The following is a 20,624-nucleotide window of genomic DNA, read 5'->3' on the forward strand; positions in this document are numbered from 1 at the left end:
TTATTAGTCAAAGAATTTACTAATGAGAGAGTGTTTAAAACATATAACAAACTCTTTAATTCACGCTTTGCTTGGATTGAGAAAGAATAAGTATTTTATTAGAATCCATTCTCTATGCCAAAATATTTATCAGAGCATGATGCCTTTAATTTTTGTTTTATGTACCAAAGAAAACATTTTCATTGTTTCAGAAAGTTTTCTAAAAATATATTCAGAAATACCCATATGGATTCAGATTTCGGATAGAACTGCAAACTTGATGAAGTGGCAAAGGAAAGAAATGATTGACAATGATAGAATCTGAGATTTCCCGGAGATCCTGGAACTTTGCATAGCTAATACACAATACTGTTTTTACTCTGAAATAAGGAAGATTTCTTAAATTTTAAAATTATTTTCCCCAAAAACAGGGCTTGGTGGCTAGCTTTAGAAAAGCATGCATCATAGCAATGTTTTCTTTGAGCTAATCAATAATCCCTATTTTGCAAATGATCTAGGAATGAGTAGAGTTCTTCAGGATTATTTCTGCTGAATTTGGGGTTCATTTGTTTTGATTTAGGTTTAAATTTTATTATTTTATGTTGTATATCTGTGAAGGCTCTCTTGGCATGTGCAAAAGAACTGATTGAAATGCAAAGCAATTTGATGGACAGACTGTCTTCTTGTCCTGTTTACACAGCACCTAGTACAAGGCGGTCCTGGTCCGTGTCAGGGGCTCTTAGATGTTGTTATAATACAAATCATAATAATAATTCAGTATCTGAAATACTGAGATATTAAAAATGTACTTAACTGGTGTCTTCTTTTTTCTCTTCTAGTTGGGTTGAAAACTTTGGACATGAAGGACTGGGATTGTTGCTGGATGTTTTAGAAAGACTGGTGGAAACAAAACCGTAAGGACGCTTTATGTAAATCTTGAATTTTGTGTAATATATGATTACATTGTAATTACAACTTAAATTTTTTATATCAATTCAGTCAGGACAGAGTTGTGAAGAGGAGTCAGCATAAGATCATACAGTGTTTGAAGGCCTTTATGAATAATAAGGTATGTGATTTATTGCTACTCAATAATTGAGTTTATTCATAAGGTAGTCTATGCTACATTATGATTTAGATACATGGATTACCATGGTTTAACCTGAAGTGACTTTATTTGCTTAGATGGTTTTCAGATATTATATCTGAAAGAAAACCACTGTTATGTTTCAGCCCCTTAAGCCCAGATCCATTAATGTGCGTGGATTGTGCTGTATACTCAAACCAAATATTTTGATCCAAGTTGAAATTTGTGAATCTTGACAATTAAACATAGTCAATAAGTTCAACTCTTTCAATTGCTTTAAATGACAAGTTTAATGTGGAAAATGTTATTTCAATATCCAACTTTGAAATTGTTTCTTCTGTTAGGATGAAAGCATCCGTTCCGTTTCATTCCTCAGCAAGAAGCTGAGTATCTGTACAACATGTTTAGCTAATAGTTCAATGGATTGATTTGTATACTGATTGTAAAGCTAAAAAATTTCAAGACCCTCATTTAATTTCTTGAACAGTGTACATGGTTTCAGAGTTTAAGTACACAGCCTAATCACCTGTAGTGGTTTTAATATAAAATGTAATTTCCACTAAATTTTCTTGAAGAAACAAAGAATACAAATTAACCCAAGAGGCTAATATTTAGCTACTGAAATCATAATGGCCTAATAAATATAGTCATAATTCAAACTTCTAAGAAAATTGAGCTTCTCTTTTTCTGTGATGCTGCATCATTATAAAGAGATTTTCCTATTTGTTTAGCATAAGTATTCCTTTTGCACAGTGCTAGGAACAGCTCTTCCAATTTCTTTGTCATGATACTTCACGTTGGTACTACTTGTTTTTCATGAGGCCTTTGGCATTACTGTCAAATGTCTGATCCTCGCTAGTTTCATACAAATTTATCCATCTCCCAAACCACACATCTTTTAGCCATATCAACCCATGAAGCCCTGGGGTGGTCTCCTCATATCCTCTTCTGTAGCATTTCAGACAAGTTTACAGATACCCTGGGAAAAAGGTCGTGGATCTGCCCTCTCTCTCTCTCTCTCTCTCTCTCTCTCTCTCTCTCTCTCTCTCTCTCTGCTTTGATGGTTAAGTCAGCTCCCTTACGGAATCTCAAATTATTTTCAACTAAGTGTACAATAATCTTTTTACATAGTTACTTCCTGGCTGCCAAAGAGTGTAAGAAGAGCATCAGGATGCCCCTTCCATGCCAGCTCAGAATCACCTCACCACTGATACCCAAATGTGAACATCTAGGTAGACTGGTTTCCTCCCTGAGGTACCAGAACTCAATTCTTTGCCTACAGATTCAAACAGTAACTCTTGTGATCTGTCTGTTTGCTCCAGGAAATTGGATAAACATCAAAAACATAGTATACTAACACCATTGGTCTTTCAGTCTCAACTGCGGCCACATATATGACCTGTATACATTCAGATGCCACTGACCAAGCACCTGTATCCCTGCATCCCAGTTGATTCCTTTTGCAATGCAGAAGTCGTTGCCCGGATCCAGAGTGAATGGGACCCAAATTCACCAGGAGGGAATCCTGACTGTGTGTCTTTGACTGCCACAAACTGGAATTGGATGAGATAACTCTCGTGAAGCAATAATGGCCATGACCAGCCAGCCTCAGTTCTGTATAAGTCCTTAATGTTTTCCCACCTTCATGCAATAATATGGGCTCACTTTGTCTTTCCTGTTCTGTCTTTGACATTTCAGGATCAAGGTGACCGATCATTTGCCCCACTATAAATTGCTAAACTCTGATGCCTTATTAGAAATATCCTTTATAAACAATCCAGGCATCAGTTCACTGTTTCTAAATACTCCAAAAAGTGGCAGTGGGAATATGACTTTAAAGATGTGTCCTGTCTGTATTGACATACCTATTGAGGAACTCCCATCAGATCCCAAAATATCTGAATAATGATGGTTCCTTGGGGATGTGACTGGGGCCCCAGGGGAGCCATGAAGAGAGTGCTCAGCTAGGGCAAATTGCAAAGAATGGGTCAGATGACACCCCCCCCCCCAACTGGTGATTATTCTAATGCTTAGATTCAATAAGCCAGCAACAAAACAGCTTCTATAATATCTTTCTGGTTACTGAGAAGCCAAAAATACAGTTCCCTTAAAGCAACCCAGCCCTGAGCTCCCACCCAGACAGCCAGGTCACACATGATGAGGATTACTGAAAATTTTGTTCATCATAGAAAAGTAATATCAATCCCAAAGGATTGGATACATTACTCCTCAGGTCAATGAATATTTCAGACCTTACCCAAATACATGCTTACAGCCAATTCTTATTAGCTAAGCTAAGATTTATTAAAAAAAGAAGAGAGAATTGGTTAAAATATCGTTGTACATACAGATATGAATAGATTTCTTAGGTCAGTTTCGTAGTAGAGATGGTGAGCTTTAGAGTTTCAAAAAGCCCTTTTAGAATTAGTCCATAGGTTACAATCCAATGTTTAATATCCGGGTGATCCAAAATGGAACTGGAGACCTCAGTCTTGCAACTCAAACTTCCCCTGATGAAGCTTAAGTAGATCTGAAATGAAAGCATCTGGGTCTGAGAGTTTTTACAGATCCCTGTCATGCTATTGTCAGCTTCTTGACAGCAGGTGTTCCTTGGGGGAAGAAGAATAGTGTCTTTGAAGCATCCTCCTATTTTGTAAGTATCCCTGGTAGTTAGCTACATGGATTAATATAAGGCAATTGCCTATCTCCCATCATTTACAGGTAATTTACTATATGCCTCAAAGAGAAATGAAGACCGTGATATCACTACATTTACAGTACAGTTAAATGTTAAGATCTCCTTTTGATCTCTGAATTAACAGAATACAGCGATAGATAGGAACAGTTAGGGGTTGACAATGTAACCAAACAATATATATGTAAACACTCAAAAAACCACAATCATTATATACTAATATGTCTCTAAAGGTTGAATCTGGGTCAATTAGCCTGCAAGTTGTTGAACCCTTTCTTGCCCTGTGTCAGAGAGGGTCTTCCCTAGGATTTCTGGATGGAGATAACCCTTTAATAGGTTTCTAACTAGAACACCACCACAAAGGTACAGATAACCTGATATTCTGATACAAAATAGTAAATTTGTTCTAAAGTGTAGTACTTTTCATTTGTTGGTATTGAATTTCATCATGTTGATTTCAGTTCTATAGTTCATCAAGGTCATTTTGAATTCTAATCCTAATTTAATCTACCGGTAAATCACTCATGAGACTATCATGTGTGACTGTATCAAAAGCCTTACTAAAATTAAAATGCATCATGTCTACTGCTTCCCCATATCCACTAAACCAGTATTCCTGTAAATGAAGGTAATAAGGTTGGTTTGGCATGATTTTTTCTTGACAAATCCATGTTGTATATGTCATTGTCTAGGTGCTTACAAATTGATTGCCCAAGAATGTATTCCAGTGTTTAAGATATCAGAGTGAGAACAACTGGTCCATAATTCCAACAATGGGTTGTCTTTGTTCTCCTTATTAAAGAAAGGTACTGTGTGTGCCCTTCTCCAGTCCTCTGGGATGTCACCTACCCTCCAGGAGCTCTCAAAGATAATTGCTAATGCTCCCAGGGTTGCTTTTGTTAGTTCCTTAAGTACCCTAAAATGAAGTTAGTCAGGCCCTGCCAACTTGAAAATATCTAATTTATCTAACTATTCTTTAGCCTGTTCCTTTCCTATTGTGGCTTGTATTCTTTTCCCATTTGTTGTTAATATTAATTGTGTTAAGCATCTGGTCCCAATTGACATTGACCTTGATGATGAAAAGTAGGCATAACATCATCTTGGCTTTCTTGGTATTATGCTTGATTAGCTCTCCCTCCCCAATAAGTAGTGTCTTTTGTCTATCTCCTGCTCCTAATGTATTTATAGAACCTCTTCTTATTGTCTTATGTCCCTTGCTAGATGTAACACATTTTGTGCCTTTGCCTTTCTGATTTTATCCCGATACGCGTACTCTATTTTTTTGTATTCTCTGTAGCAATTTGTCCATGTTTCCACTTTTTGTGGGATTCATTTTTCAGGTCATTGTAGGGGTTGTGAGTCTTGTGTTGCACAAGTATAGACTATAGCAGCTCTTCAGTGTCTTCACATCTACATGAGGACCAACAATCCAACTGTTAAGAGGGTTAAGAATGGTCTTTTAGAAAATAAATTAATGTTTTCTTTTATCTTCAGATGTTGAAAAATAACATTCCTAAGCAAATTTTGCTTTGGGCCTTTTAATGTGTTTCATTAACCTCTTCAATTATTCTTAACAATGAAAACTGCCTGGAAATATCAAATTTCCCTATTAAATATTTAATAAACAGTTGGGAAAAGTGCACCACTATATTGTAATGATGGTTTATGCTTGTTTGTAAATATCTGTACCATCTGACAAGGACTCAAATTGATATTTAGTGAATTTACTATACACCAAATTATAAAAATAATAATAATAAAAATATATGGAGATATACCTATCTCATAGAACTGGAAGGGACCCTGAAAGGTCATTGAGTCCAGCCCCCTCCCTTTACTAGCAGGACCAATACTGATTTTGCCCCAGATCCCTAAGTGGCCCCCTCAAGGATTGAACTCACAACCCTGGGTTTAGCATTTACTGGAATATTGTGTGCTGCATTCAGAGGTTTTCAGGGAATAATTAGATTCTTAACATCTCTAGGCAAAGAGATAAAATTAAATCTCTGATTGAAAAAAAAACTTTCAATCCCCAGCAAATTTGTGTTGCAACCTTATATGGCTGTTACTATATCACCCTACGGATAAGTGTTTTCTGTGGGAACACCCAGTTTTCTTTTCCAGTGATGTGGTGTAGTGTAAATTATTTTGCATATCCTTCATATTCTTTCATTACTGAGAGAAGGAAAAGTTTAAATGAAACATAACTTTGAGGACGATACAGTTAATTCATATTCTGCTACTGCTATTTAGAATTTATTATTTCTTCAAAGTTTTTGATTAAAATTATGTTAATTTTGTTACAATTCATTTTTATCTTTTTTGGATTTTGTGAAGCACATGATTGACAATCTTGGTGTCTGTTTTACGTCACTCAATATTGATTAACTTGATATGAAAGAGGACTGGAGCAAAAATTTTCATCTATCGGGCATTGATATCCATGATTCTTGCAGAAAAAAGAAAATTCTTATTCTTTACTCCAGCTTCAGTGTTTGTATTTCAAAATGCAGAATTTGCAGACTGAAAATGCCACTTAACAAATTCCATTAGACCAATATGTCAGTATCGTTCACATTTGCTATTTCTTAAGTTTCAATTTTGCTTGCATGAGTTTTTAAAACTTAAGCCTTCATTATCTGTTGATGTTACGTTAGTATGGGTTGGAAAGAATAATGGGAGAAGAAAGGAGCCTTTCGTTGTTGGCCAGAGCAATTGATCCCAGACAAACTAACATGATGACTGATGTTGTTAAACTCCTGTCTGCAATATGCATTGTTGGAGAGGAAAACATGTAAGTATACAATAAATACAATATACCCTTTTAAAACTTCTAATTGTATTTAGATAGTCATTATCTATTGAATAAGTTTATTGAAACCTCCATTTTTAGAAAATCTTAATTTCAAATGTATTAATTTTAGAACTGAAAGTAAATATCTTTACTGTTGCCACCACTTTGTCAGATTTAAGTACCTTCTTAAAGTTTAACATTTTAAATTTGTTTTTATCACTACCAAGTACACCGTAATTGGGTTTCCACATGTCGGAAATATGAAGTAACAGCATGTTAAAATGTTAGTTCCTGAAAAGTGAATTAATAATGTCTTGCTTTTTTACCTGTAGGCTATAGACACATTTCTTAAACAAGTAAGTTCATACACTTCACATTAGATTTCTGTGTTAAAAAGTGGATTAGGATTTATGTTAGCGGGAAACTATTAGTTTAATTTAGTTATTGACAGCTAATAAGGCATTTATTAAGAACAGCAAAATTTACCACCATGGGGGAAGGAGTTGGAGGAAGTGGTGCTGGGAGATGGAGAAAAAAATTGACATCCTTCCTCCTCACCCCTCCATTGTGTTAGGTTTTTGTTTGTAAATTTCCTATTATGTTTCAATAGCTAAATTAAGCTAAAAGTTTCCTTCTAACAAAAATCCCATTTTAACACAAAATTACAGTTTAAAATGTATAGCCCTGCTTTTCTTTAAGAAATTTGTGCCTATACCCAACAGGTAAAAAAGCAAGGGGCGCAGGTGAGGGAGATTACTTATCTGTCCCATAAATGGAATTGTCTTCTAATTTCCTATAGCCTTGAAAAAATTTTGGAAGCTGTAACAACAGCAGCAGAAGAAAGGAACATTGACAGATTTTCCCCCATTGTAGAAGGCCTCCGGGATAACTCAGTTCAACTGCAAGTAAGTATTCTTTCTTTTATGAAGAGAACTTTGACATCAAAACAAAAATGAAATATGTATATTCGATGCTGAATTTTTCATTAGAATGAAATGGAAGCTATCCAGATTAGGTCAAGTTTTGAAATAAAAGCTATGTAACTTAAGAAGTGTAGGTTATTGCTGAAGCAATTTTTAGGGATAAACCATTTTGACACTGCACAACTGTCACCAGACCTCAGAGGGTCACAGCTCACCCAGGAACTGGTGGTTATTTTACCATCAGATATACTAAGCCAGTAACAATAATAATCGATTTCACCACACTGGTTAACAAAAAATCAAACAAGCTCCCACTCCCTGTTATAGGCTATAATGGACCTGAATTTCTAATATGAAAAATAAACAGGACCCTGCCTCTCAAACTTTAAAAAAATTTTTTTTGAACACCATTATACATGATAAAAAAAGACATAAGTCCTTGGATTTTCCTTTGCAAATCACCTTTGAAGGATGAAAATGTTTTGGTTTTAATGTACAGTAAATGATCAGTTTCTTGCCTGTGCTCCTTATGTTAATCCCATATAATATCTAAATACTAAGATAACAGCAGGCAGTTTAGTCTAAAACTATGCAATGTACCAAGTAAGGATATGGTCCAAATCCATCTTTTCCACGGTGTCACCATTGTGCTGACTCTCTCATCGCTACTATCTTTGACAAGGTAAATAGCTTAATAGGTGGCAGATTTACCAGCGAAAGAAACTATCTCTTAGTCAGTGGAAATTAACCCTTCAGTCTATAGGGCACTTAAAGTTAGAAAATTTGTCTTCACGGGTGTCTGCTCTGAGTCTAGACTGCATAATATTTTAAAACTACTCAGAAGCAGCTGCATCTGCATTCAGGTTTAAAAAAAAAAGAAAAAGAAAAAAGAAAAAAAATGTAAGGTTAAAAATGTTATGGCAGTTGTATCCTTGTTTGTTGCAGATAATATTTTGCATGAGGTATATTTTAATGCTAGCTAGCTATGAATTGACAGTGTAAGTTTGTCGTCTATCAGATGAAGGGAAATGAAGGGAGGATGTGGATGACTTTGTGGCCAATGTAAAACATTAGTTTAAACGTGAGGCCATATATTTATATACAAAGCATGTATTCCTTATTAGGTTTGGATAATAAATCTTGGCCCATATAGGCAATCCTCTGCACCTTAATAGCTAAAATTCAGTATTCACCCTGCTATAAAAATGAGTTGTCTAAAATTTGTGATGAAACCAAAATAGGCTGTGTAATAAGATGTGTTGGAGCAAATTTGGCAAGCCGATCTTATTTCACTAAGATTGATTCAAAAAGGTAGAGCTTTCACACAAGTCCTTCTTTTCTATAGAGGGGGCTTGGATGCTGCAGAATCTTAACCATCATAGACAGATGCAATACTGTGCATTGCAGAGTTCAGCAATGTTCCTTGTTCCACTGAAGCTTTCTGTCATATTTACTAGGACCCGTTAGCCCCTTATCCCTGAACAGGATTAACTAGACAGTTCTCTTAGCAGCTTGGAATAGGAAGTCAGATACCCATCTGGCCAAATGAACCTTCCTGGATTCTGTGCACTATTTCACCCTTGATTGATCTGGTCCTATGAGCCATGAAATTTGCTCAGATATTGCTTCATTTAGGCCAGGCCAAGACATCCTAGCTCCAGCAGTTTGGGTCTTCTCATTGTGGTAGGAAAAACCCTTCAAATTTCTCCAGCCATCCTCATGGTGCAGTCATAAGATGCAAGTCTACAGATAGGGAGAGAAATCAGTGTCCCTTCAAATCAGGAACTGACTGGAAGGTTCCAAAGACCTTTTTTTTGGATGCATGTGGTCACCAGTGGGAGGAGGCTCATGTTCCTATTTGTTGCTGCTGTCACCTTAGCGACCATAAAATCTTGAGTATGGGAGGTTCTGCCAACTCACAGGAGTGAGAATTCTGCAAGATACCTTCAGAAAAGCAGAAGTTTTCCTTTTCATATTATTTTTAAAAATTAATAGTTAAAACGCTAAAAAAGTATTTTTAATTTATCAGTCTCATAGTATTAAACATATTGATTTTGTTGAAGATATTGCTGGTAAACAGGCACGGTTCCCCACTAAGTTATCTGTAGCTGTCCTGGAGGCTTGAACCTTAAAGAATTTAGTTTGTTTTTATTCATCATCTTTAAACTACTGATCAAAGGTTATACTAGACATTTCTGACTTAAAATATTATGCTCATTTCATAGAAGATGAACTTTGCTCTTATTGAGTTCTTTAAAGTTATTTTTCTTTCTCAGCAGTGTTAGTATTGAAACTAATATAATAAGTCATATTAATGTCCCATTAGTGATGTTGCAGTTAAGACACTTTTATTTTAAACCTTGTATAATGGTTAGAATGTATCCTGCACGAACCTTGTACGTGAGGCTTCTGTAAGCATTTCTGTGCTCTGATGCTAGATGTTTTTAAAGTTGCAGCCAGTATTTGAAGTGGGAATTGCCACAAGAGGATTGATGTCTACAATCTACCAACTAATTTAAAAACCACAGTAATTGTATGAAATCTGTGTTGAGTGTACCAGACTTGACACACACGATTTTCAGAATGTGGAGGGGAGTGTAAACCAGCAGCATGTAAGGGGCAAGAGAGGAAAGGGGACCAAGGAAAGGAGGCGTGATGCTTTGACATGTTGTCTTTAAGTGTCTGAGAAAAGGCTTCTCTGCTTAAAATCTGAATTGAGAGAGAACTCCTTTTCCTAGGAAGTTTCTGAAGGATGAAAACTTGGCTTACTCTGATTTGCTCACAGCATGAACCAAATTCCACTGGCATTTGAACTAAAGCCCCCATGGTGAGAATATCTGCTCATATAATCACTGAATCATTGGTCTGTTGCAACCACTACTTTCAGGTGCTTATTATGAATAAATTAGCCTTTCAGTTGAAGCTCCATGTTGATATTCTGCTTTAAATAAAACATTTTTAGAATTGGTCACAATGCATTCAACTACTTCTGTCCCTCTTCCCAATACAGGGAGCTCCTTGGGATAGAATCAGGAGTCTCCCTGTCTTTCCACTGAAATTGGAGGCAGCAGCTGATTGCTGTTCCCCGCACCACATCCAGCGATTTCCTATAGTGGAGGTTGGAGACTTCATACATCATCCTCTCCAGGGCTGGGGTGATGCAAGTGTCACTTGGTTTTGCAGCAAGGACTGTAGAAGGGCAGGAGAAGTTAATGAGGCATTAGCACTTTCAGTAACTGTAGAAGAATTTCACCCGCCACGCTCCCAAATACACATTCTAAGCCTTAGTATGTTTGTTAGGTGGATGGTGTGGACAGTGTGGGTAGCAAGCTGTTGAAGAATCTGGCAGAGATGGGTGAGGCAGTGGTTCTGGCATGAGGGGAAAAAAAATACAAGCTGTGTACCTTTTCACAGCTTGCATGTATGTTGTCCGCCCTGTCTATTTTGATTGTATGCTAGGGGACGTGTACTGATTTGTTTGTACAAATCCTCGTTAGCACAACAGGGTACCTGATCCTGAATCAGGACTTTGTGCTACCACAATAATAGTCAAATTAGAAAAAAGGTTGCTTACCGTTAGTTGAGAACATTTTCAGCTACTTTCCCCAGCTCTGGTAATTAACCATCTACTTTATTTTGAATATCATAGATTGCTAGGCCAGAAGTGACCATTGTGATCATCTATCTGACTTCCTGTATAACACAGGCCATAGAACTTCCCCAGTCTTGTTCTAAAAGCTTAAAGTTTACCCTCATGCATAGTTGGAGAAGCAGAGGGAAGAGTTCCTCTGGTGGCAGGTGGAGGCAGCAGCTCTGAATCTGGGCCAGGCTTCAGCCTCAGGGGCCAATCTGCGGTCTCTTACATTGAGGAGGTATAATAAAGAGGTTGTATTCAGTTTTACTAGTTACTTCGGTTTCTCTGTTAGTTGGGGCCCAGGGTGTATATCATAACTGCCCCATGCTCTCCCCCAACCACACACAGTATGCAGTTGTGTATAATATTAAGCACCCACCACAATCCAAGAACGGTGCTTCGCTTAGCAACTCATTCCCTTGCTTTGGGTTGTGTACAGGCATGTCTGTGATAATCATTCTTTTGTTGTTCTGTTATATACATTCTAAAGAAACCGTTTTGGAGTCAGTAATTACTCATTTTCAACAAACTTGTTTTATTTAGGAGGCTGTTTTGCAAAACAACAAATGGAAACTTGTTTATCCATAACTTCTACTCCTGCTCTGGGACTGTTAGAAAACTCGTGTGTTTCAATGACCCTGAGATCTATGGCAGTGGGAGTTGCAACTCCTGGAAGGGTGACCCAAATCTAACATGAAAGGGTAGGGAGCAGATGAAAAGCAGTCTACTGGTCTTCCAGGTTGGGGATTGAACACTAGGCAAACAACCTATCCTTTTGTAAGAGTTAAGTTACAGGTAGCCATTCCAGCAAACAGCATAACTACTATTGATTTGTGGGTTAGGTTACAATTACAGCATGTGATCCAAAATCTTCCTAGTGACCTCCATTAGGATCCATTCAAATACCCAGTGCATACGCTGCACCAACCTATATTGTGGCTGCTACACTGAAATCGGAGACAGAACAGATGAGAGAAATTATGAAAAAATCTAAATGTGAAATTGTTCTGTGAACATGAAACCTACATAATAGTAATAGTAAACGAATGGAGTTTATGATCTGACACAGACATATTCCCCAAACGATTACACTAGCCTTTAAGTATTCAAGTTAAGGTGGCAAAGTTATGGCTTACTGGTCATCTTTGGTTTAACAGATCTGGATGCAAGCTCTGAATTTCTTATTGCTTGTTTGTAGTACCCTGGTGCCTAGAAGTCATTGACCAGGACCCCATTGTGCTATACAAACACACAAGAAGACACTCCCTGCTTCGCAGAACTTACAAACTATGTAAAAGGCAAGAGACAACATGTAGCTACAGATAGAAAAAGGATGTATAAGGAAACAATCAAGCAATATTGGTCTGCATGATAAACAGTGATCTTAGCACACCTTACCCTAACTGTTGTCAAGCTTTTTGTAGGCAGCACAGCAAAGGAGAGTTTTGAGGAGGATTTGGAAGGTGGATAATGAGGAGGCTCTGTAGGTGATACTTGTGAGGAGCTCTTCCTAATCATGAATGGGGCAGCATGGGAGAAAGCGCACAAGTGCTGGTTAAATTTTCAGACAAGCAAGTGATGGAGGTTGGCATCCTGGGCTGATTAAAGGCAGAGTTAACTTCTCATAGCAAATGAGAGATGATCAGTAGAGTGGGGTGTGATGCTGTGTATAAGAAAGATGACCATTTGTATCATTGTTGCTACCACTGTTGCCAGTTGCAACAAATCTTATACAAAATATGTCATGTAAGGTGTGACTGGAAAAGTTATGATTTGGTAAGTATGATTATCTTGTTTATATACACATATCTTTGAATCTGAAATTATGAATATTGGCTATGTACTTGTATCTTATTTTTTCTGCATGTGAAATTTACCAATTGCCAATTTTCATTGTGTCATACATTTGAAATATATATTCACATGTACAGTTTTCAATTTACATTAAGTTGTTAAAGCATTTTTTGGATAAAATCCCTAATGCATTAATTCATCAAACACTTTAAATATTCAGTATAACTTTACTATAAACTCTCTCTTAAGATACTGTTACTATGGGTGAAATGATCTAGGTTCTTGTATAAAATTGCAGCATTCAGGGGAGAAACAGAATTGAAATGAATGATTTTATGGTTACATGCCAAATATGTCATATCCCACTTTCTTATTTGGCATCTATGGCTTACTTTAATTTACCAAAATCTACGTATCTTTAATAATGACTTACACATGACAGATTACATTTAAAACTGTAAAATGTGGAACATGCTAAAGTAGGTATTCAGATTTCAGTAATGCCCTTCTAACATTAAAATATATTGAAAACTAAGAAATACTAGAGTCTATTTTCTTTTTCTGTTACAGGTAGCTTGTATGCAGCTCATCAATGCTCTTGTAACATCTCCGGATGATCTGGACTTCAGGCTCCACATCAGAAATGAATTTATGCGCTCTGGATTGAAGGAGATATTGCCAGTAAGTGGCTTGGTAGTCTCTTTGCATTAATATTTAAATTAGTGGACTACCTGAGTTGGGGGAGTTGTATGAAATGCATTCTTGAATATTATACTAAGTTTGAGTATTCAAGGGATTAAATATGAAAAACAGTTTTGAAAGAGGAATGAAAAAAACTATACGTTATCTAGATGTATTAAATCAGCACTAATTTTATGATTTTAATGATAGAAAATATAGAACAGCATGTTGTGCAGATACATTTTTATTGAATAACTAATGTGAGTTCTTGTAATGTTACAATAAAATAACATAAACCTGTGCAAGTTACTCAGAATTGAAGGGCTTGTTTACATGTGCAATTTTTAGTTTTGTGTACCTTTCTACTACTATTTCTTTGCAGCAATTGACATATATAAAGAATGATGCTCTAGATATTCAGCTGAAAGTCTTCAATGAGCACAAGGAAGAAGACATGATTGAGTTCTCCCATCGTTTGGAAGATATTAGATCGGAACTAGAATATCCTTTTGGGAGTGAGGAACTTAACATGTAGAAACAATAATGCTTTAGTGTCAGAAAATTCAATTCAGTTTGTGTTAGCAGTGTAAGATTTTGTAACACAAAACTTGACTGAAATGTTTTTCTTAACTGGGTGTTTGAACAGTATACTGCATTTTAGTAGTTTGTTTAAAATAAAAAAAAAGTATATCCTAGATTGCAAATAAGAGTTCCTGATTTCTTCTCCTTAACTTGTTTACTGAAGCAAATGATGTTTACAATATGGTGTGGAACACAGTCAAGGACACTAATGCCGAAGGATATTTTCTTTCTATTCTCCAGCATCTTTTGCTCATACGAAATGATTATTTTATACGGTAAGTTAAAATTGTGATAAATATCAGCTCTTTAGTTTTGTTTCATTGTGCCAAACTGAATAATGGGATACAGTTTCAATAAAATCAAGTGACATATTATGTTGAGTTAGTCTTTCAGTTTTGCATTTTGGGTTGCTATTAGGGAAATAATTGGTATTGCACAAATGGCATTATTACTTCATAATAAGATGGCATAAAGAAGAGAATGAATTCTGAATGAGAAGAAACTATTTAAACATGTTTATTTTCTTTTTGATTAGAACACTATTGTGCTTTAATCTGAGGCCCTGTCCGTATTGGGATCTGAACTGTATTAGCTGCCTGTGTAGTCTATAGCACATACATCAATATTTGTAGATATAAAATTATGTTCTTAAATTAAGACTACTTGTGCTCTAGAACTGGGGGTGCCAGGTGTGCAATTCAGACATGCACAAACTCATGTCTTTTAAAAATGTGGCCTCGAATAAAGAAACTATAGGGGAGCGGCTAAGTTGCCCTATATTTAGGCTGCCAAATACTTCTTTAATGAAAATTCTTCGAGTACTTGCTCATGTTGATTCCATTCTAGGTGTGTGCCTGCCCACATGCACAGTTATCGGAGACTTTACCTTAGCAATATCTGTGGGGTCGGCTGTGGTGCCCTCTGGAGTGCCATGCTCATGCGTCGGTGTATTAGGCGCCGCTGGGCACCCTCTCAGTTCCTTCTTACTGCCCGTGGTGGTTGGTCAGAGCACCTCTCTCCCTTGCCTCACAAGTGGTCAGCGGTTCTTTCCCTTTGAACTTTGTGTTATAACTGTAAACGGTTTTAAGCCCTGTGCTGACTGTAATAGGCCTGTGCTTGTTAGTGACCTACGTGGCAGATGTTTGAAGAGCCCGGGGGAAAAGTGTTGCATCTGTAAGGACCTTCGTCCCAGGACGCAAAAGGAACGTGACATTTGTCTGAGGGCCCCTCCTCATGGATGGCTGCTCTCCGCCCAGCGTCAGAGCTCTCCTAACTGGACGCAACCCCCAGCACTTCAGGCTTGGTGCGTAGCGCATCCCCGGCACCGGGCTCTACCCAGCACTGATCCCTTTCACCGGTACCCAAGAAGAAGTCTAAAAAGCGGGACCCGACACTGAGCAAAACAGATCAAGGGTCACTGGGTAAAGGACCATGTTCAGGCCGCCTGCCCACGCCAGAGCCACATGTCCCCGAGGGAACCTTCTACCCCAGTAAGAGAACCGCCACCGACTCCAGGGAGCAGTAGGGGACGGAGATTGACAGCAGAGTCAATGCCTTCCCAGCTCCTGGTGCCCAGAGAGCAAAGGACTCTCCCAGCGCAGCCGGCACTGCATGCGGCAATGGACCCGACAAAGGCTTCCTATGAGGGCAAGCCAGCCATGAAAGCCTCCCAGAAGGTGAGTGAATGCCGCCAGTCTCCAGAGCCAAGGCAGAGCTCTTTGGCACAACGTCCCTGGTCTCCTTATCAGCCTAGGTCACCGGTTCGTAGCCACAGATTGCCAGCACAATGCTTCTGGTCTCCGCCGTCTAGTCAAGACTCTCCCAGAGGGAAGTGCCGGTCACCGTATGGTTGGCACTGATCATCCTCACGCCGACAATCACTGTCGCCTAGATGCTCCCCAACACGGCACCGGTCTGCCTACTCAAGGCATCGTTCACCCACGGCAAAGGTTAGCCACCAGACTCAGGCGTTGATGGCTCCACCATGGTCACCGGAGGAGGGGGATTTCTCTGGTAGAGAGAGGGAGTTCAGCTCCTCGCCAGGATAGCACGGACATGACTGGGCTCCTGAGGCTGTATCCATCTCAGTGATGCCATCCTGGCTGCTGGACCAGTGGCCAATGCAATGGCCTTATTGTTATGACTGGGGCATGTCAGTTATGCTGATGCCCCTGTCACACCAATCGTCGGTCGCTGCTTCGGACAAGCATCAAGCAGCACCGATGGCACTAGGCTTGGTGCAGGAGGCAAAGCAGAAGCTGAGGTGGAGTGCCAGGTGCCCAGCCCGAGAACCCTTTCCTCCATGGGCCCTCCCTCGGTGGTTCCGTCGTCCCCATCCCCTCCAGATGAGGCTGTGGTGGGGTCCTCTCACACTAACCCACCAGACGACTTTAAGGAGCACCAAGCCCTGCTCTGAAGGGTGGCCACTAACTTAGGCCTACAGGCAGAAGAGATGGCGGAGCTATCAGACAATTTTGTTTAATGTGCTCTCTGCATCCACCCCCACATGTGTCACCCTCCCGGTGCACCGGTGGGTCCTAAAGATTTCCAAAGCCCTCTGGCAAACCCTGTCCTCAATCCCACCCACTTCCAAGAGGGCTGAGAAGTATTTTGTCCCTGCCAAGGGTTTTGAATACTTATATGCTCACCCATCCCCAGGGTCATTGTTTGTTTGTTTCAGTGGCCAATGAGAGAGACCAGCAAGGGCATTCTAGTTCCAGCCCCAAAAACAAGGAGGCCAAGAGACTGGACAGTTTTTTGGAAAGAATATTTATTCCATGGCCAGTCTCCAATTCAAAGATGCGAACCACCAGGCTCTGTTGGGGGAGATGTAACTTTAACCTGTGGGACTCCCTCCATAAGTTTAAGGACTCGATGCAGCAGGAGGTGGCCCAAGAATTCAGGGCCCTTGTTGAGAAGAGTACAGCAGTGGCTCTGCGTTGCCTCCAGATGGCCTGGGATATGGCTGATTTGATGGCCAGGATAGTCACCTCGGAGATGGTCATGAGGTGCATTTACTAGCTTCAAACCGCAGGCCTGTCCCAGGACATGTAGTCCTTGATACAAGATCTCCTGTTTGATGGAGTGAGACTCTTTGTGGAGCAATGGATGTGAGGCTGCACAGTCTGAAGGACTCTCGGGCCACCCTCTATTCAGTGGGGTTGCATAATCCTCAATTGGCGAGGAAGAAATTCTGGCCACCCTCACCGCCAAGGCCTGGGCAGCCTCGGCAGGGGTCTACACGCAGAAGGAACACTAGTTTTAGTTGTCGCTGTCTTTCCTCGTCCCATTCACCTGCACAACCTGGCCCAGCGAAACATCATGGGGCACGTAAGTGTTCATTTTGAGCGTACGCCCCAGTCAACTCCCTGGATCTGCCCTGTCTTTTCCTCAACCATATCCATCCCTATCATTCAGCCTGGTTGCAGGTTACCTTGAAAGTAGACAAACTCCTACAACTAGGGGGTAGTGGAGGAGGTCCCTCAGAAACTGAGGGGGAAAGTTTCTACTCCCACTATTTCCAGATCCCAAAAGCAAAAGGGGGCCTAAGACCCATTCTGGAATTAGAGCAACTCAACAAGTACCTCAAGAAGTTGAAATTGTGCATGGTTTCACTGGCCTTCATCATTCCCTCTCTAGATCCTGGTTTTACCACTGCCCGCACTTGCCTAATGTTGCTAGGCCACATGGCTGTCATGCCTTGCTGCACCTCCGGCTGCTACAGGCGGGTTGATGTCCGTTTACATCCCCGACAGACACAATCTAGATTGGGTAGTTAAAGTGCCAGATCACATTCTGTTGTCCCTAGAGTGGTGGTTGAACTCTGGGTCGGTGTTGCAAGGAGTTGCCTTCGCGGCCCTCTCCCCCGTTGCTAACTCTGGTTTCTGATGCCTCGGACCTGGGCTGGGGAGTCCACCTGGGTGAGCTCAGTACACAAGGCAGCTGGTCGGGGGTTGATTGCTCCCTCCACATAAATGTCAGGCAGCTCAGGGCGGTTTGCTTGGCTTGTCAGTCATTTTGGTTCCACTTACAAGGCAAAGTGGTTCAAGTCCTGATGGACAACATCGCTACAATGCTTTATATCAACAAGCAAGGTGGAGTCAGGTCATCATCTCTCTACCAGGAAGCCCTCTGGCTCTGGGATTTTTGTGTGTGCAGCATGCCCTTGATCTCGTGGCAGCACATCTTCCCAGAACCAGGAATGTATTCGCAGATCTCCTCAGCAGAGCCGCCTTGTCTCGACACAAATGTTCACTCCACCCCAAGGTGGTCAGCAGGATTTTCCAAAAGTGGGAATCTCCCCATATGGACTTGTTTGCAACTCATCAGAACAGGAAATGTCACCTGTTCTGCTCATTTTGGGGAATCGACAGGGGCTCCTTGTTGGACACCACCTTACTCCTGTGGTTGGAGGCTCTCATGTACGCTTTCCCACCAGTGCCATTGCTTCACAGAGTGCTCATGAAGATAAAGCAGGGCAAGGCCAATGAGATCCTGATAGCCCCGGCTTGGCCTTGCCAACACTGGTTCGACACGCTGATGGACCCGTTGGTGATGACCCAGATGCAGCTGCTCCTCTGGCCATATTTCTTGTCCCAGAATCATGGCAGGCTCCTGCACCCGTATCTAGCAGCGCTGCCTCTAACAGTTTGGTTGCTGCATGGGTAACGGCTGAAGAGCAGGAGTGCTTGGCCTACATCCAGAAGGTCCTACTGGGTAGTAGAAAGTCCTCCACTGGAACAATCTATTTGGCCAAATGGCAATGATTCATGTGCTGGATTTCGGCCCAAGGAGTTAGGTCTGAGCAGGCTTCGCTGCAGTCAATCCTGGATTACCTTATGCATCTCAAGCTCCAGGACTTGTCCCTTTCGTCAATTAAGGTCCACTTGGCAGCCATATCGGCTTTTCACCCTGTGTTCCAGGGCAGGTCGGTCTTCACTCATAACATGACGGTCTGGTTCTTGAAAGGTCTGGAACAACTCTACCCCCAGGTCTGGGACCCCGTCTCTCTGTGACCTTGTGCTTGGATGGCTCAGGAGAGCTCCCTTCAAGCCCTTGACATCCTGTCCCTTCTTCTGCTCTCCTGGAATATGTCATTCCTGGTGGCGATAACTTCTGCCTGAAGGGTCTCAGAGATTAGGGCACTTACCTGTGAGCCGCCCTATACAGTGTTTTTCAAGGACAAGGTCTAGCTGCAGCCGCATCCAGTTTTCCTGCCCAAGGTAGTTGCGCAATTTCACATAAGCCAGGACTTGTTTTTGCTAGTCTTCTTTCCAAAGCCTCATAAGTCTGAGGAAGAACGTAGGTGACACTCCCTGGATGTCAGGAGAGTGCTAGCCTTCTACATTGAGAGGACCAAGCCATTTTGTAGGTTGACACAGTTGTTCGTTGTGGTGGCGGATAGGATGAAATGTTGTCTTGTGTCCACTCAGAGAATTTCCTCTTGGATCAGATCCTGCATCTGATTGTGCAATGATCAGGGAAAGGTGCCTCCGTTGGTGATTGTAACTGCCCACTCAACTGGAGCACAAGCTTCGGTAGCGACCTTCCTGGCCCATGTGCTAATTCCAGGTATCTGTAGGGCCGCCACTTGGTCTTCCATTCACGTCTCGCTATGCGCTTACCCAGCAAGCCCAAGACGACACTGGTTTCGGTAGAGCAGTATTATAAGTCCACGTCTGTGAACTCCGAGCCCATCTCCAGGGATACTGCTTGTGAGCCATCTAGAATGGAATTAACATGAGCAAGCACTCGATGAGGAAAAAACGGTTAACCAACTTTCATAACTGTTGTTCTTCGAGATGTATTGCTCATGTCTAATCCATTATGCTCCTCTGTGGGAGTTGCCCGCAAGAGGGAACTGAGAGGGCATAGGGCTGGCAGCGCCTGATATACTGATGCATGAGCGCGTCTCTCCAGAGGGCACCACAGCCCACCCTATGGATACCGCTAATGCAAAATTCTCTGAACTTCTAACTTTGAAACAGGGTGTATGTGGGGCAGTCTCAACACAACATTTTAGAGCACTCTACAAATCCTATCTCCATAGTCCAGATGGCAGTGCTGTCTAGACCAGCCCCAAGACATCCTTGGAGCATTTGCTCTTCCTGAAAAGAACAGGGTCTGTCAGTTAGTTCCCTGAGAGTTCACTTGGCTGTAGTGTCAGCTTCCTAATGGTTTTGAAGTCCATGATTAGGTTTTTGATAGTTAGAGATATTCTTCTTACTAGTCATGGACCCTGTAGCACTTGGGACATGATTTTTAATTTCATCATCTCTGATAGGTCCACCCTTTGAGGTGCTGACTGCATACGCCCGTTTACTTCTCTCTGACAAAGTGTCCTGGTGGCCATCACCTGGTACAGAAGTGTGGGGGAGCTGCAAGCCCTTGTAGTAGAGCCCTGCTGTGCAGTTTTATTTATAAGGGCATTTTCTCTCAGCCCTTACTCCCAAGTT

At 40.7% G+C, this 20,624-nt stretch overlaps 1 protein-coding gene across 1 annotated transcript in view; it reads left to right on the forward strand.

Annotated features, from left to right (window-relative positions):
* DIAPH3 (diaphanous related formin 3) overlaps positions 1-20,624 on the forward strand; it is a gene marked incomplete in the record, with an annotated part of 517,573 nt that overhangs the window by 94,336 nt on the left and 402,613 nt on the right. Inside the window, 7 exon segments of the mRNA XM_034758385.1 lie at positions 819-893; positions 979-1,048; positions 6,419-6,555; positions 7,355-7,460; positions 13,477-13,587; positions 13,970-14,088; positions 14,328-14,444. Of these exon segments, the coding sequence (XP_034614276.1) occupies positions 819-893; positions 979-1,048; positions 6,419-6,555; positions 7,355-7,460; positions 13,477-13,587; positions 13,970-14,088; positions 14,328-14,444 (735 nt within the window).

Source organism: Trachemys scripta, chromosome 1 (assembly GCF_013100865.1).
Source record: "Trachemys scripta elegans isolate TJP31775 chromosome 1, CAS_Tse_1.0, whole genome shotgun sequence".
Classification (NCBI taxonomy): Eukaryota; Metazoa; Chordata; order Testudines; family Emydidae; genus Trachemys; species Trachemys scripta.